Source organism: Leptonotus elevatus, chromosome 16 (assembly GCF_054856555.1).
Source record: "Leptonotus elevatus isolate MCC_2025b chromosome 16, RoL_Lele_1.0, whole genome shotgun sequence".
In the NCBI taxonomy this organism is placed as follows: domain Eukaryota; kingdom Metazoa; phylum Chordata; class Actinopteri; order Syngnathiformes; family Syngnathidae; genus Leptonotus; species Leptonotus elevatus.
The window spans coordinates 8,508,930-8,536,494 of record NC_141254.1 but is presented as its reverse complement, the minus strand read 5'-3'; the positions used below and the strand labels follow the sequence as shown (position 1 = coordinate 8,536,494).

At 41.3% G+C, this 27,565-nt stretch overlaps 1 protein-coding gene across 2 annotated transcripts in view; it reads left to right on the top strand.

The window, feature by feature from the left end:
* Window positions 1-21,585, top strand: part of kctd16b (potassium channel tetramerization domain containing 16b) — a 68,134-nt gene extending 46,549 nt beyond the window's left edge. For both annotated transcript variants that reach the window (XM_086098460.1, XM_086098459.1), the window contains one exon: window positions 15,030-21,585. In XM_086098460.1, coding sequence (XP_085954586.1) covers window positions 15,030-15,493 — 464 coding nt within the window. In that variant the 3' untranslated portion in view covers window positions 15,494-21,585. The remainder of the gene's footprint in view (window positions 1-15,029) is intronic.
* Window positions 21,586-27,565: the final 5,980 nt, after the last annotated feature.

The window sequence follows — 27,565 nt, the reverse complement described above, 5'->3', positions numbered from 1 at the left end:
AATGTGGAATGAGACGATTAATATCCCAGAAGGGGTGAGTTTTTGAAACAAGTTGAAATTTGAACGGTGTCAATCGGAAGGATTATGTGGGAGTTGTTTCACGGCCAAAAAAAATGTATGCACTGCAGATACAATTCAATGTTTACGTACTGTCTTTATGAACATATTGGTATATTGGGGGACAACGGCTAAAAACAAAATTTAAAATTTTAATTGCGCATTCACAAATCAATACACAGTGGCATTAGGGGCAAGTTTCGAGCATTTATCCTACAAGTACGTTCAAACGTAATTTGACATATTTAAATAAGTTTAAACAATGTTTACTCCACATTGGCGGTTCCACTCTTCCGTACAAATAAGGTACCTACATGGAAAACCCAAAGTAAGGAACAAAGTCCAAAAAAGGCAGAAATGAACAGATGGAATCAACTCAACACCAAAGTAAACAACACGATTTGGCTGGAGAGAGCTGATTGGTAGACACAAGGAACAGGGCTGACGAGAATCTAATCGGCAGGCATGACATGAAAAATAAGCGAAACATCAAACTAAACTAAATGTAATTAAAACAAAACCAACACCAAAAAAAAAACATGACAGAAACATCAACAATTAAAATATGAAAAAAAAAATATATATATCACGATTGCCATCATAAAACCTTTATACCAGACAAAAAACTTTTCACAATTGCTGACACACGTTTCTGTTAGTGCTAAATGATGTTCCGAGACACTTTCACAGCATGTTTGGAAACGGGCGTAAAGTAGAACATATGTACCGTATTCAAATGCGAGCGTGTGAGTGATTGTGTTGCGCGTCGCCATGGCCCACTTCCTTTATCCAGCCCATCATATGCAAAGTCCTTAATGAGGCCCACGGGAAGCCGCCCGGAGCTCCTCCACATCTTCGACTGCTCGGGCAAGGAAAGCTGTTGCCTGCAAGGACTGCAACACCTTTAAACTGCCAGATGTCCGCCCTGATAGACGTGATGAGAACTGAACTCCCCTCACAGTTGTCCTGCATTTTGGGATGTTTTCCATGTGATCCTCCCCTCATTTTAACAAGTTTAAATATGCGATTGCTTCGAACTAAAAGACGCACTAAAATCTGGAATGGCCGCCAGCCAGTCAGCCAGTCGCACAGCAGATAAAATGATGCAACAGGAAACTGCTCCTTGAACGCCTATATTTGAGCGTGATCCTTGCTGGCAGCCTATCAAACCTCCCAATGAACCTACTACTTTTTCCCGCTGTCATGAAATAAAAAATGAGCCACCCACAGAGATGACACGGATATTGAGTCAAAAGACAGCATGATTGAATGAGCGATAAAGAGGCCACGTTAGGGCGCGAGTAAATCTAACGGCGATATAAGGCCGCATTGATCGGACGGACGCCTTTCAACACCGACATCATCGAATGCCTGTGCTTGTCATGAAATCATTTCATCAGCCCACCCATCGCCCATCCGGCATCCACGCCCCCGCTCCGGTTTGCTTTTTGAAAGAGTGTCTGATAGAGTCGAGCCTGATTAGACACGGCACGGCAGTCCTCCTCTTGGAAGAGCTGCATCCACTTTGTGGGAGCATGCACCAGGTACATTCCACTGGGGAAATCAGGAGCAGTACCCACCCTCAATTATCATCCATGAGGCTGCCTTGAACCCCTTCACGAAGTCTAGGAGCAATGTATCTGCCAAATATATATATTTATTAGGGGTGTGAATTGCCTAGTAGCTGGCGATTCAATTTGTATCACGATTCATAGGTCACGATTCGATTCAATACAATTAATCCCGATACCAATCTATAAATTGATAATTGCGATTTTTTTTTTTAACTCAAATTTTGAAAATACTAATCAGTAAACTTGTACATGTATACTGTAAGATTTGTATGAAAATGTATTTATTTATCTGAAAATTCAGGCTTATAACTGAGCCACTGCATGTTTTTTCTTTTTTTCTTTTTTTTCTTTAAAGAGCTCAGTATTGTTCATTCGGTCATCATCATTGCTCTTTTTCTTTTTTCTTTTTTTCTTTTTTGTATGTGGTGAGTATGTGTATGTGTACGTGCGTGTGTGCGTGCGAGTGTGTGTGTATTCGTTAGTTCACCAAAAACCTATTAAAAAAATCCCATACCGTTCACCTAAACCGAACACCGCCGTCAGGAGACCCGAGGAAGGACCAAAGAAAACAAAGGAAAGTGAAATCCAGCACCGACCAGACACCACCCACCAGGCCACCAACCAGAGTCCTTCACCAACCCCAGAAACATCTAAATTCCAACAAATCAGGGAGACCTCAAGAGACCAAAGGAGAGACTGAGGAAAGGAAGGAAGGACAGACGAAGCAGAGTGAGATCCACAAACACCAGGTTCCACCGATTCAACGACCAGAGGAAGAGGCAGATTGTGTTTGAGTTTCGATAGATGCTGGTGTGGTGGATCTGGCATGCATGAAAATCTCCACCAAAGAGGGGAGCCGTCGACCCCTGCCAGGACAGAGCAAGCGCAACACCTCAGGGCCCCCCAGGCCGCGGCAGCGCCAAAGGACGACCCCCGGGCCCCGCCAGGGCCACCGGCCGGAGAGCAAACCCAGGAGCAGGAGCGCCCCCCACCCCAACACGGCCCGCGCCCCCAACCCAACGCAGCAGGCCCGCCAGGCACCCCACCGGTCCACAGCCCCCGCTCCACCCACGAACCCCCCACCCCCCCATCCACCCCAACCCAGCCCAGCCGCCCCCAGGCTATATTATCTACCTTTTTAGTGTAGCTACCACGGAGCGTTCTATCAAGCCAACAGAAATGGCAACAAAAACTGGAAATGTACTGAAATAACAGCAGTCCACAACTATCATATAACTCAGACACAAGGGGCAAGTATTTACTGTTGCTACCGGAGGTCTCTCCTGCTTAGAATGAGACTCCACTGACCTCACTGTAAATTTGGGTAGATCTTCTTCTTCTCTTCTCGCCTTTCAGAAGAAAAAAAAGTCTTATATAAACTTCAATTCAAAAAGCAAAAGCCATACAAGAGTTTACCCTTCGATTCTAGATGAAATGAGATTTTCCGGTGACTTGCATTATTCATGATCAAGTAATTTCAATTTAATTTAAAAAATTGTTTTTCAAAGATGGCCTTCATTATGATCAATGATCTCTATTTTTTATAGGTTTGATCAATTCATTAATAAAAATCACAAAGCCTACCTGCTCATGGAGTAAGTGAACACTTTATTATGCCTCTTTGTCATTACACTCCAATCCGTCACAAAGTAATGGACGCACACGGCACTGAGAGTCTTGATTAAAGTACATTTAGTGGCATGGGATGGGCGTCTTAATTAACTGAAGAAGGTACTTCAGTCACCACTTTCAAACTGCCGAGTGTCTTTAGAGATTCTGATATACTTCAAGTAACTGATGGATTCCGTCACCAATGTAACAGCGAAATGATGCAGTTTCATGAGAATCCTGGACTTCTGCAAAAACAAATTCATCGTAATTGGTAGAGAATAGATTTTTAGTAGCGAACATTAGGAAATAATGTAGCGCCTTTGAGGTTGCTGATATTGGTGGAAAATACTATGCAGGGAGATTGTTGTCGGGGTTGAACAAGACGAGTCGACTATTTCCACATCGACGTTTAAAGCTCAAGTCAGCTCATCCTTCTCACCCGTTTTGGGCATCTCGTCTCACTACCGGCCAATTTACACAGGACTTTCTGGGTTGTGATGGTTACAGGTCCGGGAAGTGTTGGTCCTCTGGAGGCCCCCAAACTTCGGACCACGTAACTCAGGCCCCGGGCACCCCATCCCACCCTAAACTCAGAAAATTCCAAGCTTGGAATTTGGAATCAAAATTTGCAAGCTCGAATGGAAGCTTGGAACTTGCTACACATCCACATTCATGCTTCATAGTTGCCAGAAACCGGTTGCAATTTGGTGGAATATTCCAATTCCTGATGTTCCGACAATGGTGAAACTGAGCGTTAATCCTTGGGTGAGGATTTTATTAATTTTTTTATGACAGAAAGTTGATTATTTTGGACTGAAAGTTGACTTGCTGAGAGAATCCCATCGTCAGCACAACCATGGCGGTCACGGCAGTCACCAGGACACCTTCGCTATCCTTTAAGATTAATTCCAATCTGGCAATGTTGTTGAGTGGATGAGTGTGACAAAAAGGGCCCAGATAGCGGTTGGCGAGCGCTCTGCAGGAGAGTGATAATGGCCCGTGTGGTTGTTGGCCCATTACTCGGCGTTTGTTTGCACTCGCTGCAGATAAGTCATCGGTCCTCGTGCTCATCTGTGACTATGCGACGGATGAATCAGCATGCAGAAGGCATTGGTCATCAGACGGGGATGAATCAGCTTGTACTATAGACCGCAGGATCAGTTTGATCTAATTAACTCCTCCAAGGCATTATTATCTTTTAATTGGTACAGTTGTGAGTTAGTCGTTAGAGGATTATATAAAAATGGTGTCATGGGAAAAAACTGTAGATTAAAGATCAAAACGTTTGCTGGTTTGCTTTTGTTCAAGCAGACATTCCCCTTTGTCTTTTTTTCTCCCCACAATTTAAACCCGTTCCCAGATCTCTGACATTTTTCGGTCAAAATGGTCTCCCATGGTGGAGGTTTGGGCTCTAGTGAGTGTCATTACAGTAATGATATTTGACTGACTGATGGATGAGATCCCAGACATTTTAGGAATAGAAAACAGATGAGCTGTCTCGGACAGAAAGATGATGAATTAGGACACTAACTTAAAAAAAAAAACACTTGTAGAAAAAGGCTTAATAATCAGCAGCATTCAACGTGAAGAGATTTTAAGTGCCTCCATCAACATCCGCAGAGATTGAATCAATTCTTCAGACAGCACATTCACTTCTACTGTATATGTGCGGGTTCACGGTTAATTGGACATTTTCATTCATCTCAGAACTATTCAGAACTTGGCGTGCTGAGAAATTATTTTAATATGAGCTATTTTATATTTATTTTCCTGTCGTCTAACCTCCCCCACAAACTCCTCTATAAGTTTTCTTATGCTTCTTACAAACATGAAAGGGGAATAGCTGCAGTTTCACATTTGCATTTACCGTGTACGTACCCCAGTCTCAGAGGATGAGCCCTGGCAGCGTCCCCCTATATAAGCATGCCGACAACGGTTAGCTCCCTGCTGCTTCACACAAAACACAGGCTCGCACTGCAAACTTAAGCATGGGAGGAGAGAAGTAAATCAAATGGATGGGAGGGCATCAAGACAGAAAATGGAAATGTACTGCTGCAAATTCAACTCAAATTCGAACGTGAAATGTTTGAGAGGAAGAAGTTGTTTTTACAAAAAAAATAATAATAATAAGACAGAATCAACCTGTCAAGGGCATATAACCTAATTTACATAAGCACCGCCCAAAGTCCAAATGAATCCAGACACACACACCTGAAAACCTTGGCGGAGGTAGCAGATGACTAGGAAGCACACCAATGCTGCATAAAATCCTTGCGTACGGGGACGACGTATTAAACGTGGCAGCTTTTAGCCTCTCAACTGTTAAACACATCATTTCACGCTGTCTCGCAACGGCGTAATTATGCGCCCGCTAGAGGAATAAAAGCTGGGAGGGGTGAATAAATGCCTCATTCTTAATATCAATTATGCCACCCTTGCATAGATATCTCCAGACCATCAATCACGCCGGCTGCGCTTGGAATTTTTTATCGGACAGCTGACATCTTTGTCCAGAACTCATTTCCTGGGCCGGGGAGCGTCAAATCGATATTTGACCATCGACAGCTCGGAGACAAGACAAAGGCGACGCGTCTGTCGTGCTTTGGCGCCCTTGGCCAACAAGCCAAATCACTGTCAACTTTCATTTTTGTTACCTTAACCTCTCTTAAACGAGCGGCCTGTGCCCTTGCGAGAATAAACACATTAGCGCTTTGTCAATGCATTTAACCTGCGATGCCATTGGGTTGTGCTTCTGCACCTTAAACAACAAGAGGGACTGATGTGTGTTTCAAAGTCAGTTCACCATAGACAACTTCAATAGCTCCCAGCACATTTAAGAGCACACAACATTATGCTTTCAAAATTCTGAACGGGAAGCCTTCTTTGTTGCCGTATCATCCAAAGTCAAACCAGCACTTTGGCCTGCACCAACAACAGACTCAATTTTCACCTTTTTCAGGCTCCACAGTGAGCATTTTCCACTCGTCTGATTGCAATTCACAGTTGACATAGTGTGAATGATTCCGGGCTTATGTGGTGTTGACAATGAGGCTTATGCAGGCAGCTTGTGGCTTACATTTATCCATTGAGGAATTAAGTTTGTAAGTTACAGCCCCTGATTTACGTGCCGTCCTCTAAAGCAGGCTGTCCCACCCTGCAGGCTGAAAATAGAACCTTGCTTTTTTTTCTTTCTTTTTTTTGTGTGGGTAAAACAGGACAGCTAACTAAAACACATTCAAGATAGATAGATTGAAAAAGACCAAAAGTCATACACTGTAAATATTGCCTGCAAGTGAATCCTATCTAAAGTAGTTTGGAGCAATGGGTAAACTTGGCATCTCACATTATACATACATCAAGTACATAATAAAATATAAAATGACCCCACAGTATTTGCTTTTTGTAGGTTTAAAACGCAGGATTAGAGAGGATTTCACATTCAATAATCTTCAGCAAAAACTAGCCTGTACTTGAAATACTTCCTGTTTTCACTCATCTTCTTTTGAATTGACAAACATAATAGTGCTCCTCCATCTAGCGGCCCTCTGGAAATTGCACTCAAAATAAACGGGCGGCAGAACAAATTAAAAAAATCTGCATGCACAAACCCGGTTTGTTACGTGAGGAACTAACCCCTAGCAAGTGTAGCTTGCTATGTCTCTGTTTTCTGTGAAAAATTAATGGCACCCATCAAATTATACTTTCATTGTGAGAGCGGCACCAGAAAGCAAGCATTCTACTCTCAATCATTAATTTAATAACCGATTTGTGCAACCGATGAACACATTCAAAACATAACACTGACTGTGAAAGCCTCGTTATTGTTTGCCTTAAGTTCAAATGCAGCATCTGAAGGATATAACCTGTCAAACAGGACATGTCTGTGGGTCCAAAGACTGCTGCGGATCTGGAGGATTCATGTCTGGCAAGAGACAAAAAACCCTCACAACTTGGCTCTGCTTGACTTTTGTGCGTACAGCTCAAATGAGGCTAACAAGCCCCGAAAGGGAACATAAACTCGATCCGGAACACCACGCCGATAAATCCTGACAAAAAAATCCAGCAAGGCAAACGTGAAGAGTGACGAGGACAGTGATGAGAGGCGAGGAAGACGCTGAAGAAAATGGATGCTCAAAGGGGTGATAGATGGGCAGAGGATTTATTTGCTTTCGGTGTTGCGGCATCATTTATCTCCGGTGAACAGCATGACAGAAATCAATCGAGAAGCCAATCGTCCGTATGCTTCCACTGATGCGGCCGACCGATCAATAGCAACCCGAGAGGAGAAAGCTGGAATAAGGAATCGCACTGTGAGCGCTACGAGGTTTGCATGACGCTCATAAATAAACAGCATTAACATCATGGAAGACATTTTACTTTCTCCGACAGCATTTACAAGCTCTTGAGTTGTGCGAGTCAAACTGATAAATGGATGATTGATTCCGTTACCGATACCGAAAAATGGTTGATGATGCGCAGATTGTGTTTTATTGTGGCAATTGTGGAAAAGATGGAGCGCACATGGCGGATGTTATAACTCAGATCAATAAATCTGAAAAGATGTCAGGAAGCGCCAGAGGTTGTTTTGTGTGTGTGTGTGTGTGTGTGTGTGTGTGTGTGTGTGTGTGTGTGTGTGTGTGTGTGTGTGTGTGTGTGTGTGTGTGTGTGTGTGTGTGTGTGTGTGTGTGTATGATAAAATTTGACAGTCATTAGACTTCAATCGGGCCCCCGTCCCAACGCACTGAGAAGGAAGCAACGTGAGATCACATGAATCAGCTGCTGCACATACAGTGACACGCACGCACGCACGCAAAGAAAGATGACGGCCAGAGGGGAGGCCAACAGTCTGACACCTCTGACGATATAAGCGGCAAGTCTAACTGACACCGGCCCCCTTGAACACGCCCACAGGCGGACAGATAACACAGTGGGATGCCCAATGTCACATGCACACGGAGGGGTGGCCACAGGCGCGTGTGCATGCACACACACACACACACACACACACCCACACACACAGGACACTTAATAGGTACACCTACTCTTGGGCTGGACGAGTTTGACCATTTTTTCCCCCCAACATTGCAATTTATAAATGATTATATATTGACAAATACACAAAATAAAAGTCATCTGTATGGCAATAAACAATATCAGATTTATTATACATACAGGTTTTGGCCTTATGGGTTAGGATTACACTAGTAATCACAACTAATCGATTATCCAATCAATCAATTACTTCTGGTCATCGATTCAACATCCGGATACCTTTTTTTTCTTGATTGTCCAAATCATCAGATTTTCAGCTTCTAAACAGTAAATATTGTCAAGATTTCTGTCGTCTTCCATGAACAGGGGTCCATTCCACAAAGCGCGTTCAACAAACACCGAGACTAATCCTGAACAGCAAATGAGGAAACTGCGTTTGTTTTATTCCAGGACAGCTGATTTGAGGTAGTTATATCAATGCACAGTAGTTTCACCTGGAGTTAGCACTACACTAAAAATACCACATCAATGGAATCACCATGGCAACGGGAACGTTTTTTATTTTTATATTTTTTTTACCCCTCTCAACTGAAAATCTCAATGCGATCACATGGCAAATTGGAACATGTCTTTAGAAGAAAAAAAAAGTGTAACACTGCAGCGGCTCCACATAGAGGAAGGCGGCGTGGGAGAACGTTGCTCGAACCGGGTCGATTTGTAAATTTTATAATAAATAAATAAATATAGTCCTTTGCAATCACAATAATATTACAGAGGAAACCTGTTGAATTGTAGCTCATTAATTCATTTAATTTAGGGGCAATCCTGCGGGGGAGGAGCACACTTGACTTAACATGAAATATAAAAACGATATTCAAACTGTTATAAAAAAAATAAAAAAAAACAGAGCACAACACACAGTATATGATGTGAAGGCATGACTACGGCGCCGGTAATGTTGCTAATGTAAGGACGGATTAAGTTGTGTATGAAGATTACTGTCCGGAAATGCCAGCATATCTATTTTGCGGTCTGATAACAATCTCGCGACGAATATTTAATTCTCTGCGCAATATTGCGGCACCTTCATCAAAAGGGTCATTGTTAAAAGGATGTGCCATGTTCGTGACAAAAAATGGACTTTACGTTATAGCCTTATAAGCGTATTTATGCAAAAACTCGACAGAGTGGACTTTAAAAATGAGGAAATGAAATTAATTACTAAAAAAAAAGTAACTGAGTCTGAATTAATTTATGCTTGTGCATTTTCCATTTATTGTCAATTTGCAATAATGTTTTTTTTAAATAAAGGATTCATCGATTATTAAAATAATTAGTAGTTGCAGAACAGACTCCAGTCAAAGGAAAATGAACCATGAATTAATATGAAAGACAATTTCTTAGCTTACTAAACACTTTGACTTGCATTGTTTTAAGCGTTTACTATGGAAACTTCACAAAAACAACCAAAATAGTATATAATAATCATAAATCAGATTACAAAAATAATGCAAATACATTTATGTCATTCATTATATGTATTCGGGCCAGATGTCATAATAACAACTTACTTCAAATATCTTATATATAGAAAGGAGGAATTCACTGGACGAAGCTGTCGATCACCTTCTAAGTGTTTTGGACTTGATTTCTTGTAATGAGGGTTCTCAAGCCGTAAACGTCCTTTTCTACAAGTCTTAACTGGACTTCATTTCCCTCGGGGGCTGAAAAAAGTAGAGCCAATACATGGACAGAAGCAAAACTTTGCCCAAGTCATTTCCCGATTTATCAATGCAGCTGATAAGTTGCGGGTGCAATGAAAAACTCTAGAAGCGAAAGTTCAATAATTAAAGCAAAATACAGTAACCTCATTTGCACTTCAATTATCCAGGCATTATGAATGCACGCCGTGAATAGCAATGAGGCCTGCACACATTCCCTTCAATTAGCAGTGCAAATAGTTTTTCCCGCTGACGTGATGTGCTATGATGATGCATCATCGCTGCATACTGATGACGTGTGCTTTTCCACTTGCCTAATTGCACCACTGCAGCGAGCGCGCTCATCAACCCCCCCCCCCCCCCCCCAAAGTTAGCGCTGATTGGATTTAATGCCCCCGCAAATGTCTTCGATTGAATTTATTTCCAGTCAATTTGTCAGCACTCCACTAAAGCCTTGATGGAAAATCCAAATTGTAAATGAGCGGATGCCCACGTGTCACACGTCCATTTGCGATTCGGGCGGCGTAGCGCGCTCGGGACTCGCAATGTGAAAAGTGAAGGCGAGGTGAGCGTAATTAGGCGACGCTAAGGCTTAATCAGGGCGTTGCTTGTCAAGTGTGTTAGCGAGAGTTGGCAGATCCCATCTTATTAATTTTGATCTGGACAAGCAAATTGGCTCCTGGCACTTTTAACAATTCACAGGAGTCTGGCGCCATTTTTCAAAAGCCCAATTACGAGGCTGCGGCGCATGGTGCCCAATGCCGACATAATGAACTCATGTTAGCTTCAACAAACTAATGATACTTTGCTTGGCAATATGTATGATGAATGCGTTGTTTACTTAGGAACTGATGTGTTTTTAATTGTGTGAGTCTCAAACACCGAAATGTAACCACAAGCGCTTGCCGCTCGTTTGTATGCGTCAGCAGTAATTAAAGCAAGTCAGTCAGTGCTGCTGGTTTCACTCGCATTGGATGCGGCACTGATTGCTGTTGTTTAATTAACGTGGAAAGTCGTGTTTGTACAGAAGGATGACAAAAGGAAAGGGAAAAAATATGCAGCTTTGAGTCTTCTGCGAAGACTTTGGACAAGATTTTGGAATGTGTAGGGGAAAACGTGTCCATCGATCCGGAAGAAGACGTTTCCGCACCATTCGAGCGTGCCTTTCATGGACCTTGCACATTGGAGCAGACATGCTGGAACACAAAAGGGCCTTCCCCAAACTACGGCCACGGGAGCTGCAAGTGCACAATTGTCCAAATGGATTCACACGACGACATGGTTCAAGTGACAATCCATACACGGCTCATGGCAGGGTAGAGGGGAGAAAAAAATGGGAGGAAATGGAAATTCACACCAGATTCAGGCCTCTTCCAAAATAAAGCAGATGTGTGGGAGTGGGGTGGGAGATCGGGGTCGGGGGGGCTTTTTGACTTTTTCCAGATCTAAGAAACTCAGGGCGCTAATTGGTGAACCGCCAGGCTTCCCATTCTGTCTCCCTCTGTTGGTCATTGTTGTTATTGCTAGGACGGGTTGTGACGACATGAAGACATATTCCGTATGTTTTTATCATGTGAGTCTGACATCATCAAAAAACACTGATGGATGAAGTACAAATAAAAAAACACCAATCGATCCCACACATTAAGTTTTTTTTTATTTTTATATATTTGGCAATATTTGTAAAATATGTACGGCCGTATTTGTGAACAACGAGAGCCGAGGACACTGCCGTAAAGATGGTGAGTCTAAAAGGCAACATAAACATTAAAAATTGCAATCACTCGTCACCAAAATGCATCAACCTCTAAAAATATCACAACACTCTCCCCCAATATTTTGCGTCATCAATTTTTCCGTTTTTACTTATTAGGTGACGTTTAGTTTTTTTCGACTTTACGTGTTGAGACAGTCGACTGAACTATTTGAACCCGTTCCCCAAAAGAAACTCTACTCGGTTTATGATGGTATTGGTTTTATGAGCTTATGAACGGTGAACTAAACAACACACTTGCTGTTTTTCATTTGATCGTTTTATATCTAGGCCTAAATAGTATAATGGCACAAATTAGTGATGGACTACCGACGCTATAGGAACGGAACTCGCCCATAAATTGGACAATTGATGAAGATCTCAGCTATATTCTCTACAGAGTAGCATCTTCTCCTCTGTATTGTCTGAGCTACGAATTATGTCTTTGAAACTTCAAGCGGCGTGTTGGTGGTCGGGTGCGTTTATTTTAAGCAGGTTTATTAATAGCGCCACGCTGACTGAAGCCAACGCTCGTCAGCACATGAAAAGAACCATTGAACATTTATGAATAGCAGACGCATGAAAAGCTTGTACAGATGGTATAATAGCAGGCGATGCGATTGACTCTTGGGTTTTGATCTGGTTCCTCACTAAACACTGTCGTCCATCAGCAACAGATAGCTTTTGAATCATGCAAGGAGGTTAGTATGAAAAATAAATGTCTGTTTACGGGAAAGTTGGGTGTGTTTCATTTCTTCTTTTCTCACGCTGAGCTCTTCAACTGGTTTCATGATTTGGATGATAGTGCATTGTGCGATAAATGCGCATCACGTCTTTAAACACTTCTTTGGGATGGTAAAGCAACATTATTTAACGGTTAATCCAAGCAAAGTGTGCATCGACACAGTCAATTTTGTAGAGTACATTTTACACTAAAAAGAGTCTGTTTTGGTCCCACTCTAAACAGAGTAAAATTTACACTTGCAAGAGAGTAAAATATGTTGTGTACGTGAATGTTTTTGGTCTCCTTTTGAATATCAGCAAACATGAGAAGTGGCATAGCTCAGGTGGTAGACTGGCCGTTTCCCAAGATGAAGGTCGTGAGTTAATTCCTCAACATTTTTTTTTTAAATAAACTAATAAAATGTAAAAAATAAAATAAAAAAATCCTTCTAAAATTTACTGGAAAATGTTTTTGTAATGGGATAGGCCAATCCTTTTGTACACAGTAAAAATACTTTAAGTAAAATTTACTCTGAATATTTTACACCCTTCCAAGTGTAAATTTTACTCTGTTTAGAGTAGGACCAAATAGACTCTTTGTAGAGTAAAATATACTCTACAAAATTTACTGTAGCAAGAGGGTGAGTAAATGAAAAGTGCAGCGGCCGGCGCGATTTTTCCAACTTAAGAAGATAGGCGAATATAGCCTTCAGTGCTTTTTTTCATTAATAATTCTCTTTCTTCTGAAATGAATGTGACAAATACGTGTAACCGAGCCAAAGGGAACCAAGATACTTGCAAAACACTCACAAACATTTGTCTTGTATAACAATATGTGTTGAATTAAAGAAAGCTTCATTTCAATGCGGCAAAGTTTGCAAAAAGCACTGCAATGACAAAATGCCCTGGCGAGCTCGCCACTGTGTTAAAATAAGCAATCTGGTGTTATGATAGCAATGACACAAGCCATAATGTCAAATCTGGTATTTTAAGGTGAATGACTACATACTGGAGCGTTCAAATTGCTGCCACTTGCACTAAACAAAAACAGCTCCGTGATGCACAGTAGCCTCTGGTGCGTTGCAAGAAGACTTACGTTGCGCGTTTGGCGTCCGTTTTCCATCGACAGCGCGGATACACGATTGCAATTTTCTCCACAATGCAAGCTAGTCAGCCAGACCCCCTCTATGATTAAACTGGAAGAAAGCCAGTTGTCTTCAATGTTGGATCACTATGTTTGAGCGCATGCAGCGACTGACTTTTCATTGTGTGCTGTTGGTGATGGATTCTTCCTCCTACTGTCTGCTTTTCATTTGATCATGAAATACAGAAGTACCTTGAAGTTCCGATGCCACAGAAGTTGGACCATGCTGGGTCGGAATGAGATTTTGGAGAAAAATTTGCCAGCCTTAGGCACCTTGCTCCTTACTAGATGTCATTTAAGCCGAGATTAACTCAACCTTAAACATTTCTTGATAATAATATGTTATATGTGACCTCGCTCGTCTAAACATGACATTCTGAGTAATATTACATTTGTGAAATATGAGTTATGAAGCAAAATCACAACCAATCACAGCTTCAGAAAACAGGTGAGCTGTAATTAGTTGTTACGTGAGACCTGAGTAACATTGATGTCATCTTCAGTCGACAGCAAGTGGCAAAATGGCCGCCCCCTCGGATAGATAAATACGGCTGGATTTAGCTGCTTAACTCATATTCCACTAATGCAATATTAAACAGAAAACTGTATTTAGACTAATGGGGCTACAGAGAACATATTGTAAAAAAACGAAACATTTTGGGTTGACTTCCCCTTTAAGTGTGTGTCTTCCCTTCTCCGTTGCCTAAATTCCAATGCTCAAATGACTGTTTGACCTTTATCCTTCTGGACGAATGCACAGGAATAGTGAAATTAATAATACATTTAATATCAACCCCTAAAGCTCCTGTTTTCACTCAAAATGAGCGCGTTTATTTTGAGTTAATTTAAAGTTCCTTAAATGCTACTAATTTATTTTAATGCGCGATTAATGACTGCCCCTTACTTAGAAAGCCTGTGCTCGGGGAATTCCAGTTGCAACGCAGCAGACACGGCCACATCAAAGTTTAGCAGTAATAAATGTAATAACACATACATATATTTGTGGAGACTGGAGTCAAATTGTATTTGACCATTTTCAAAATGTGCAGAATTTCACAAGTTACTTCATGTTAAAAATTAAATAGGTCTTAATATGAAAAGAAAAATGAACTGAGCTGTGACCACCGTCTTACAAATGCAATTTTGCCATATAGTGGCAGAATTATGATCTCAACACAAATCAATATTATACTGTACATCTGTTTAATTTAAACTCAATTTTATGAATTATTATGAAATTGAAGAGTATGAAAACTTAAAATATAGTAGATTGTACATTTTATTGTACATTTAGAACAGATATAGAATTTGTGATTAATCGTGAGTTAACTATTGAAGTCATGCGATTAATTAGGATTCAAAATAATTTTAATCGCCTGACACCCCGAGTTAAATAAGATGTTGACTTGCAAGTGTTTTAACGCCTCTTTTGGTTGTGGTATGTTTTTGTGTAGGTGGCACATCACGTTGGTCGACGCCTCCCTGCGACTGCTGCTGCAAGAACCACAAGGGCGACGGCGAAGGCGAGAGCGGCACCTCCTTCAACGAGCTCTCCACCTCCAGCTCCGAGAGCCAGTCGGAGGCCGGCTCCCCGCAGGGGACGGTCATCTGCGGCCCGGTCAGCCGCCAGCCGAACCCCCACGCTAACGTCCAAACTCTGGACAGGCCTCTCAAAAAGGGCCCGGTCGCGAGGCTCCAGCAGTCGGAACAACGGCGCAAAAGCGACCTGCTGCGTACGCTCACCTCCAGCTCCCGCGACGCCAACACGTGCAAGAAGAGGCCGCCCAAAGAGAAGCTGACGGTGGAGGAAGAGCTGGATAGGTGCATTCAGGACTTTCGCAAGATCAAAATTCCCGAGAGGTTTCCCGAGCGCAAGTACATGTGGCAGGCGGACTTGTTGAGAAAGTACCGCCTCTGAGCACGCGGCCAAGCCACAGCTGAGGCCAAGGATCTGTTTACACGTTTTTTTTGTCCGGCAAATCTTTTGCGACAAAGATAATGAAACTCAATCATTCACCGTTATGCCAGTTGGTTGAACAGCGACACGCCGAAGCGCATACGAATCCAGACTGTTCTCTTTTTGACGTAACGTATGTAGTATGTGTGCGCGTTTAGTTCCCCACCCATTGCGAGTATGTGCCGTTATCTCGCTCAATGATTCACAGCTTTGAATAATTTAAGAGCGGGCCAAAGCCAGCCGGAAGACAGATGAACCGAGAGGAGGATCGTAATGGTGACACGGGGGGATGGCGGCGGCGGCGGCGGCTGCTACGGGGAAGCGCAAACTCATCAATTCCCTGAACATCACAAAAACATAACTGTGCTGTGAAACTACTGAAAATGTCCACGTGAAAAGACATTTGGAGGCAGTCAAACATGTGCCAAAGCAACAGGTGACCGCTGCAAGTGTCAGATCATTTCAGCAAATCGGAAGAAAGTCGTTTTTTGGAAAAGGCGTGCCCTTTCATGTAACTCATAGTAAAGTTGAAGGTTAGCCTGACTATCAACGGTAAAGCAAAGAACTTTAAATGAAAAATAACCGAAATTCCTGCTCATATCCAAGATTTGATTATATCCATATGATGGAAATCGAAAGAAATGTTAGCGAATTAAAAGTCAGAAGAAAGTCACAAACCAGCAATCGCGCAGAATTTAAAAGAATGTGAACCCTTGAGATCACAATTCGGTGCACTTGGAACTACAATAACCAAAAAATACAAACTACATTTGAATGCGAAACAAATTTACTAACTCAAAAAAATTACAAAAAAGCAAATCTACTAAAGTGTGGGTTCAATTTGTTTCACTGTAAGATGTAAGTGGTTCATATTTTGTGTCAGTATTGACCCCGCCCCCCAAAATGTTTATAACTGCCTTTATTAATTGTTTAAACCATAAATTTACCTCTAAACTACAATCCCAAAACAATTTAATTTCAAATTCACCTTAGCAATGATGGAAGTGGGCGTGTACAATCACTTACAGTGAAGAACTTTCTGACAAACAACATACTTCCTTGACTACTAATTTACTATTAATTACACTCTAAAAACAGTTGGGTCATTTTTTTTAAATGAACCAATCCACTCTATAGGTCGATCTAACCCAACTTTCTGGATTGTTTTATACAAAATTAGTTGTTTTACACTAAAAGACCAATTTCTTGACCCAGAGTTGGGTTATTTTTTGACCCAACTGTTTTTAGAATGTAGGGCTGTGATGCCATCTTCAGACAGGTGAATAAAACGTTTTTTTTCCCAATATTTTTTTATTTTATGTGAACTAATGCCGCTGTCTATCACAGGTGGTGGTCTCACACAAGAAAAATACAAAACGAGGATAAATCAATGGCATGTACGTATATGTGGGGTCTTCGGTTTATGCGTTGCAGTCTACCACTAACCTATGCTAGCTCAATAGCATAATTACAATAAACATTCATATAGAACACGTGTAGGCCCTTAATATAAAACAATGAAATACATAACAGTAAATATGGTGGTCATTGGCGTCTTCTTGTACCGTGTGACCACATATATTTATGCTAACTAGTTCATACCTTTGAAACCCCCACATGTGTGATCATACTTAGTGAGACCCCAAGGTCACCGCTATCTACACCAGGGGCTGATCAACTCTCGATAGTCTAGTAGTGCTGCTCGAGCACGCACAAACCGTCTTTTTTTTTTTCTTTTTTTCGCGCACTTCAGAGGCGGAAAATGTTCCGATTTCATCAGCGGGTCAAATTAATTTTCCTGTTCTAATATGAGTTGTATCGCAAAGGCGCAGCCTCGAGTGAATTGCGGCGCCGCCAATTGCTTTGGCTCCTGCAGAGCAATTTCCGAGATGGGCAATAAAGCGGAGGTTTGGATGGTCAAATCATGGAGAAATACACGCCGCAATAAAAGTCCTGATGGAGTGCACATCCACCCACGCAAATGTTTCCTTCTGTGTTACTCGTCTTTATCGCTCGTTACTTTCCAGTCCCAAAAAATGTCAAACACGCTCTGAATATTCACGGCGGTATCAAAGCACACGCAGGTGCGGTTGTTCAACAAGCACACAGCAAGAAAAGGACGTTTACTCGTTTCCCCAGATGTTTTTTATAGTCCTTTCCCAACTGTTGACAAGCTGATCAATAATTATTGACGAAGGTCTCCGGTGACAGCGTTGATTTGTGGTTCTTGTTTGCGTTTATTAATGAAGCCTGACAAAAACACTATTGACAGAACAAGCATTCCACTTGTTTTCCAATAAGTTGACCAAATTAAATCTTGTTCTTTTTTCTTGGTGCAGCCTTGATAAAACTGAAAAATTAAAATAAAAGCGCCTGTTAAGTGTGCTTTTAGAGCACCATCATTAAGTTGAATTCGGATAAGACATAAAAGATCATCACCGTTTATTTGCTAGGCTGGCAATCTAAACATTTAACGGAGCTCGCTACGCCTGAAAAAGCCATTTTGAGGATTTTTTTCATAGAAGCAGATATCTTTCATATTCAAGCACAATAAAAAGCAAACTTGTACAATCAAAGCTTGTAAATTTCAGTTTACACTTAAACAAGTTGTGTTTTAAAGCACAAAAATAAGACATAATATTTTACACCCTAGGTGATTGTGATGATGGTAATTTAAATGATTTTGAATATTTATTTATTTTTACCTAAAGGCCGTTATAGTAAATAATACCAATTTATGTTGTTCATTTCCCCCAAAATTTTTGTCTTAGATTTTATGTCATACAGTTACAAAACAAATTCAACCATGATTACCCCCCCCCCCCTATATTTTCCACAGTTGAGAAAGCAATGTATCATATGTAAATAAATACCATAAATGTACACACATTAAGTATTTTACTCCTTGTACATAACATCCAAATCTATTTGGTTCCTTCGTAGCCATTAATGTGCTACTGCCATATAAATTGTACGTTACATTATCAAGAATGGAAGGAAAACATCAAATATATACACATAACCCATCACGTCACGTATATATTTTTATTCCCATCTTGATGATTTATGACCCAGTTCTAATACTGCCGTTGCCAGACTATCAACGTCGACATCAATGTTTTCGTCAAGGGATTCATGAAAAAGGATTGGTAGAGCAGATGCTTCAGTTCCTCGCTTTTTTCCCCTCACATTTCGAGGATTCCTTCAACAAAAAATGATCAATCATTCATGAAACTGTCCCCAAACGACACATTTTCATGCCTAGAGGCCTTCAAGTCCCAAATGGAAATCAGATGGCGTCAACAGAGGAAGGAAAAGTGAGGTGAAAATGTTGCATGTAATCTCAAACAACATGGCTCGAGTTGGAACTACAGATGGACATCATGTTGAAAATAACGCATTTTGTAACAAAGCTTCTTGGAACTCTGTAATCGGTTTTCCTTATCGGGAGGATGCACATGTTGTAGGGAGTGCTAATACCAGTCAGGATATGTTAATTATATTAGTTTAAAAAAAGAAAACGGGAGTATTGTAAAAAAAAATAATCATTTATCAATTAATCTATAATGATTTTTCTCCTTTGTTCACCAGACAAATTGAGCAAAAAAAGTCTAAAATTCTATTTCTGAACTAAAACAGCACTTATTCAAACCTTTTACTCCGGTTTGGATGGTTGTGACAAGACATACAAATGCAACCCTCATTCCATTTGGATTTGATGTTATTTACGGCATAGTTTAAATAGTAATAATAAGCAGACTTCTTCCGCGGAAGCGAGCACAAATAAAAAGTCATTTTACAGCTATTAGGTTGTGTTGTGATGGAGGTTTGAAGAAAGGCCGTTTGTGGCTCCAGTGGGGGAGCCGCACAATCTATGACGAATGGCTTCCAATCACACCCAAGAACCGTCCGGTGTGGGCGTAAACAACAAATCGCAGCGTGTGGCGTTTGGAACCTGCGACTCGACTCATCTTATTGACTCAAGGCCCTATAGTGGGATTTAATTGAGTTTAAAACTGACTGAAGAATCACAATTCCACACCGCCAAACCATGAGTATCCTGAGACTGGGCGTCAACCTTAAAAGTAATAAAGAAATATATAATGCACGATTAATGACCACCCCTTACTTACACCTTAATTACAGTCGCAACACAGCTGACACGTCCACATCAAAATGTACCAGTAATAAATGTCATAATAATGCATACATTTGTGGAGACTGGGATGAAGTTGTATTTTACAATTTTAAAAATGTGCAGAATTTGCAGAAAAGAAAAATGCACTGAGATGTCACCAACATCTTACAAATGCAATTATGCCATCTAGTGGCAGAAAAATGACCAACACAAATCAATATGACACCCCTTTTTTTTAAACTAAATTTTATGAATTTTTATTAAATCACTGTATCAAAGATGCAGCCATATTTCTATTAGTTTAGACATTTTTCTCACTTTTATGTTATCAAGAGTATGAAAACTTAGAAAAAATATATTTTATTGTACGTTTAGAACAGATCTAAAATTTGTAATTAATCGTGAGTTAAATATTGAAGCCAAGCGATTAAAAAATGTAATCGCCTGACACCCCATATAAGTATATAGACACACATACACACATCAAGTACACATTTACTCTATATGTACACAGAAGGAAGATTAACACGAGCCCTTCCATTTCAAGTTCTCAGCATCTGAAGCAGGTACCACGCAAAATAAAAAGGTATATAAATCACAAGGTTGAATCAGTCAAATTAGGCTGTTATTTAATTAACTTAACACCTCCATGCAAACTTGCGAGTTAGTAACGTTTCAAATGAGCAAATATGGATAATATGTCTGGGGTGGTGACTCCTGAGTATCCAAGATTTCAGTATGGATCAGCCCAACGTAGTTTATTAGCAATGTGACATACGGATGGATGTAAAACTCTTCCCAAAGGTTTTTGAAGCCATAAATACAGAAGGAAAGTGCAACATTTGTTTATTCAGACTTTATGCTATAAATTTAGCCATTTTTGACAGCAGTTTGTCGTGCATATCACCGGCAGTTCTCCCACATCCGTTTCCGACAGGTTGTTTCTTGCGCCGTTTTTGGTTTCAAATGTTCGTCTGGGAATGATCTGACAAGTTTGAAATCCATTTTTAAAGTCCGAAATACAGCAGCGTGACACCCGGAGGCCTTGTAGACACGACTACAGATCTTTTTTGCACAATGTATGAAGCTCTATAAAAAGAAGATCATATTTCACTAAAAGGACATAATCGTCATCATCATTTTGCAGAGAGTCGCGAATGATACGTCTTCCATGTGACCGTCACACTCTGTGGTGATAAAGGTCCAGACATGAAGGGTTTTCTTGACTACAACCTGCCCTGGAGATCTTTTTTGGGACGAGAAACTGCAACATTCTCATATGGAACGGAATGAAATCAAGTATGAAAAGGGGTTTGTGAGTTTGTCAATTCTTTGTCAATGGAAGTTCTGCCTGCTCGCGGTTCCGGTTCTCTCCTGCCTTTGACTCTCCTGTAAAGTAGAATTCTCGGCACATACTGTTTGAAACTAAAGGGCGTGATGTGGTGTCGTATGTTTGTTCTGATACACACAAGCACACAGGAAAATATGTTTCGGAATTGTCGTGAGCATGTCGGTATTTTAAAACTCTATGACAGATGAGTCTGTTGTCGTGAAGAATTATTAACATTACAAAAAGAAGAAGAAAAGCACAAATGTTGATCGTGTCTAATGTTCCTCTACAGATGTATACAATTATTATCCAATAAAATTCCATCTCTGGAATGGATTGATGGCTTTGTTTTCTCATCACGACCTGGAATGGAACTGAACTGAACTACATTACTGTGCTGAATTGGTAAAAATGGAGTAATGTGATTTTTGTTTTTTAAATGTATTTATTGTTTTGATCCCTAAATGTACCTCAAGATTTGAAAGTGAATGTTGGTGATGTCCCCATCGGCCTTTAAAGACAATACAGAGAATATATAAGTCACTTCAAAGTACATCAAATAAACAAAGACAGCTTGTACAGTGACCAGGAGTTGGATTCATTCGCAAATTATCCCTGTTGTCGTTTATTAATTTACCACCTTTTACAGACTACAAGTCAAGTGTGTAGCCTATAAGTCATGAAAAACAAATGCATCATAAAATAAATCAAAAGTCGCTCTAGATTACAAGTTGCTCTTTGAGGGGGGAAATGTTTTACAAAAACTGAGACCAAGAACAGCAAAGCGTATACTATTCGGAAATATGCTTCACATCAACCGTTCGGAAACTCAAGAGCGAGCGTTGTGCATTACTGCCACCTTTTGGCCACCTGTTGTAATGCACCAAAATAATTTGCCAACCGCCCAAAGGGAAGTCAACACGATTAGGGAATCCTGGGTGCCAATTCGAGTTCTAATATGTCGCACCTGAGTATAAGTTGCAAGACCAACCAAAAAAAGTGACTTATAGTCCGAAAAATATGGTAGTTGGATTTCATTACAAAAATGATTCCGATAGAATCCATCAATTTTCACAGCGGGCCACACACATACACAAAAAGGCTGACGCTATGAATGTCCACTACAAACACACTCAAATTGAGCTAGCAAGTTTACTACAGACTGAAATTCAGCTGAGAAAGAGTCCCAGCTGTGAATGGAGAATCTTTTCCAAATGCAATACCACTTGCAAAAACCTGTCACTCCGAGACGCGTTAGCTAGCTGAGGAGCCTGCGTGTGCAGTGGAGCAAGTGCAGCCCACGAAAAAAAGAGCTGAAATGAAAAGACAGGCGGCTCGAAGAGGTAGACACGGTAAGCGATAGCTACAATTGCAAACAAAAGTTGCACCAACTAGAACACTAGTAGTGTGTGGAATGTGTTTGACTGTTCTAAATTGTTTTATTTTTTAAATGTATTATAAAGTTGGCTCGACGCAAATACTTGTCGCTGTCCAAGTTTTTTTTATATAATGGAACTTCAGTTGACCAAACTTCATTCGTTACACATCAATGTTCGCGAACCAAAGCAAGTTTTTCCACTGGATTGAATGAAAATAGAATTGATTTGTTTGAGCCCCAGAACCAAGTCAGTCGAGCAGCTGGCCCCCTGTCGATTTCATCTTGTTAGCATCATATGGAAGGAACGCTGTCGTTTCTGTTCCGCCGGCTTGTTCGCGGACGATACAGTCAATTGCAGCCATTTCAGAGTCCCAATGAGTGAACATGAAGGAAGAATAAATGTTTCATGTCACCGTGTGGGTGGGTGGCTCACTGTGCAAGAACGAAAAGGGAGCGACATAAAAATAGCTTCAGAGGGATTAGCCATCATCAACATGAAGCGACACAGGCTGCTTTGCGAGCTCCGCTGCAGCCGAGACGCGGAAAAAAAACGAGCAACGGCGCGCGGGCTGGCAGGAGGCGTGTGGACGGGAGTGTGAAGGAGAAGTGCGAAAGAGTATCGAACGAGGGTGGGAGGTGAGAAAAGGGAAGGATGAGATGAGTCAAGGGATATTTGAAGACATTTGAGTAAAGTCATGAATGACAAGAAAGTCTTCAGAATTTCACCTCTGCCCTCAGTCTGGCTTCAACTACTCTTTCCCTTCATTGTGTGGCTCATCAGCTTTATTCCTCTGTGGTTGCCACAACTCTGCACGTCTCCCTTGTTCTTAAAAAATGGGCACCAGCACACTTCTCCTCCATTCCTCAGGCATCTTCTCACTATCTAAGCTCCTGTTGAACAACACAGTCTGTAATTCTACTGCTACCTCCCTTAGACACTTCCACACCTCCACAGGTATATCATCAGTGCCTTTCCACACTTCATCCTTACTCATCTTTGCTACTTCCTGGTCCACAACAGTCAACACTTCTATTCTTTGTTCCCTCTCTTTTTCTTCATTCATCAACTCTTTAAAGTACTCTTTCCATCTTCCCATCACACTACTGGCATCTGTCAACACACTTAAATCCCTACCCTTTATTAACCGAACCTGCTGCATGTCCTTCCCAACTCTGTCTCTTTGCCTTACCAACCTGTATAGATCAGTCGTTCCCTTCTTACTGTCCAACCTAGCATACAAGTCATCGTAAGCCCCTTGTTTGTCCTTTGCCATTTCCCTGTACTCCTATCAACTTTCTTTAGTCCTCTCCGTGTCCCACTTCTTCTTAGCTAACTTCTTTCTCTAAACTTCTGCATCCCCTCATTCCACCACCAAGTCTCCTTATTTCAGAAGTATGTTCGAGTGGTGCAGGACATGTATGAGGACTGCAAGACAGAGGTGAGGTGTGCTGTAGGTGTGACGGAGGAGTTCAAAGTGGAAGTGGGACTACATCAGGGATCAGCTCTGAGCCCCTTCTTGTTTGCTATGGTAATGGACAGGATGACAGACGAGGTTAGACAGGAATCTCCATGGACTATGATGTTTGCGGATGAAATTGTGATCTCTAGTGAGAGCAGGGAACAGTTGGAGGAGAAGCTAGAAGCGTGGAGGTTCGCCCTGGAAAGGAGGGTCGATGAAGGTAAGCTGTAGCAAGATGGAGTATCTGTGTGTGAATAGGAGGGACCCAAGTGGAAGAGTGAGGTTACAGGGAAAAGAGACCAAGAAGGTGGAGGAGTTGAAGTATTTAGGGTCAACAGTCCAGAGCAATGGAGAGTGTGGAAAATAAGTGAAGAAGCGTGTGCAGGCAGGCTGGAACGGGTGGAGAAAAGTCTCAGGTGTGATGTGTGATAGAAGAGTTTTAGCTCAAATGAAAGGAAAAGTTTATAAAACTGTGGTGAGACCAGCGATGTTGTTTGGTCTGGAGAAAGCGCCACCGAGGAAAAGACAGGAGGCAGAGATGGAGGTGGCAGAGATGAAGATGCTGAGGTTCTCTTTGGGAGTGAACAGGATGGATAGAATGAGTACTGGGACAGCACATGTTAGATAAAGTCAGAGAGGCCAGACTGAGATGGTTTGGACATGTCCAGAGGAGAGATAGTGAGTATATTGGCAGAAGGATGCTGAGTTTCCAAATGCCGGGCAGGAGGTCTAGAGGAAGACCAAAGAGGAGGTTTATGGATGGAGTTAAAGAGGACATGAAGGTAGTTGGTGTGAGAGCACAGGATGCAGAGGACAGGGTTAGTTGGAGGCAACTGATTCGCCGTGGCGACCCCTGAAGGGAAAAGGCGAAAGGAAAAGAAGAAAAACTTTGCGTTCCCTCGCAAAGATTGCATTTTCTTGCAAAGGTTGCCATCCCTCGCAAAAACGAGACCATGGATATTTAAAACAACCACATAGCTTTATTTTTCTGTCCACTATCGTAATACTCGCGCTAATTTGCATATTTTAATTTTAACCCCGTAGCTACTGAACTCGTAGCTTGTGACGCCCGTGTCAGCGTCCATTTTCCAAATAAGATAAGCGCCGCAGCTAACATAATCTATTTGCCAGCATCATCACAATCGTGAACGAGAGCGCTCCTGCACGGCAATCGCACAAACCACGCGCGCCGCCATTGTCGCCAGTGGCTGGGGACTCGATGCCGAATGACGCTGAATGCCAGCCATTGTGCAGAACAAACACGCAAGCCACAATGGGAGAATGATCCAAAAGCCTCTGCAGTTGTCCAGGAGCCACTATTGCATTCACACGATTAGAAGAACATTTAATGCTTTATCTCGCTGTGAGGCAAAACGAGCCAAACATTTCATAGTTCACAAATCACTACAGGGGAAACAAAAATAGTCAAGCGACCAAATGCGTTTTGTTCGTAAGATATTCATACGGACTCACCAATTTCAAGTTATTGCTTGATTTTGTTGTAAATTGATGGCTTATTAAAGCTACTGTACATCTGATGGTTTTAGTCATTATATCTTTCTATGCGCTGGCTCGAAGTGTGATGGAACAATACTCTGACTCTCCCAAAAAGTAGGCCATCTATTTTTTGCATCTCCTTAGTTGTAGAGATTTGCTTGGCAGCATTTTGTGTCTCTTTCACCGCTAAGGCAGACAAACAACAATAATCAACTCAACTCAGGGGGAAAAAAATGCTATTAATGCTTTTCAATGACCTTGTAGCGCATAATTATTCTTGTGTGTGGGCTCCAAAAAGGCTATTAAGTGATTATACTGAATCATGTTCACATTGGCTGCCATAGGCTTTAATTGCTGTGGATATATTTCAAACACATGCACTGTATCTCTGTATGAGGCATTAACATAATTTAAAGTAAAGTCAGTGACGTGAGATTATGTAACAGCATTGTTTATTATTATTGGCACTATTTGTCTAACATATTCAACATGTTTCCTCTATAAAGTGTCATCTTGGCAAGGATAAGCGTATTTCCCTAACACTTTGGCAGGTTAATGGAGGTTAGTCATCATTATAAACGTGCTAATAAATTGACTGTGCACTGGGTGACATCGACTGAAAAATAAACATGGCGCTGGACTTGTTTTCCAAAGTAACTCATGATCTGTGGAGGGATTATACATAACAAAACACATATACCGTACTTTGGAATTTTGCAACTTCATCAATTATTTAATCAATCTGGGATTTGGCTAAGCACCCAACTCAATTCTCCATCTTATATTTAGACGTGCTAAACACCTTTATTCAAGAATCAAAGCAGACAAAGAAAAAGCATTGACTTTGAAAGAACTGTTGGAAAGTTATCGTCAAGGTTTAGCTACAAGCATCAGTTCAGATCAGTCCAACGAGTTAGAGGTTAGCATAAAATGTCCAGCGATGAGACATTAGGAACATAAACAGGAAGTAGAACATTTTAATTCGTTATATATCACTGTCTTTCCTGCTTTAAATTGAGAAATTTATTTTACAGTAGAATTTTTTTAATTTATTTTTTTCTGGCTGAAATGAGGTCCACCATTGGTCTGCTGACATGCTGACATCACACATAATGACTGTCTAACTTTGACCAACTTTAAAGTGGCACTAAGGAACTTTTCAACCTTAATAAAATATTTTCATAACTCTTCTGATGAAACGTCGTCTTAAAAGTAGTTGAATGGTACCTTTGCCATGGCCTAAGGGGGTCTGTATCATTTTTACTGGCACTAAACAACTTTGAGGAGGATGGTAGGAACACAGTCACACAAAAAACTACAAATGTGCTGACTGCTTTATGGCATACGTCAATTCCCCTTTACCCATTCATTACGATCAATTTGAATGATGTGAGCTAAAAATGTATATAATGCGCTTGTATTCATGAGAAACGTGGTCTTCCTTCAGGCATAACGTTGATTCATATAACCAGCTCATCAGCAAGCTCTGTAGAATCCTGATAACGATCCTGATTTTAAGAGTCAGGTGTGCTGGAGGACGGAAGCATCTAAAACCTGCAGGACTCTGGCCCTGGAGGACCAGGATTGGGGAAGCCTGCTGTAGTGTGAATGAGGCTCCAGATTGTCCAATTGTAATTACACAAAAGGAAACAAGCAGGAAGACACATTGGGCCCTAGCAAAACGACCCTAGGCACCCGTAATGTGCAATACCCAGCGACCACCACTGGGTGACAAATTGGACATAATAGCTCGTGCAGCATCCGCATACTGGGGCGAGCACTCTTTGATTTAATCCACCCAATTAAATCGCTTCATTTGAAACGGGAAGGAGCCAAGAGGTTAAAAGCATCGGCACAAAATCACAATTTATTCAATGATTAGATGCGTAGCCTAAAGAGACGGGAGCGGATGTCTCGCTTTTGACAGGCTTTTTTTTTTTTTAACGAGTTAAATATACTAACGAGAGAAAAGCCAGCGATCTCCGTGTGAATGCTTGGGCGGCCGATGTGCCATCATTGTCACGGTTCTGACTCCATTGGGAGTCATTACGGAGGAAGTCCCTCATCGTTCTGCCCCGGCAAATCCACTCTTTTCAACTATTGTTAGAGACTAATGCAGCGTGCCACACTGAGAATGGCCTGCTCTCATCCAACTCTCTATAAATAGTTTCCTACTTAATCTATTCAAGATGTCAGAGATTCAGTTGAGATAGATAGCGCTTCCGAACAC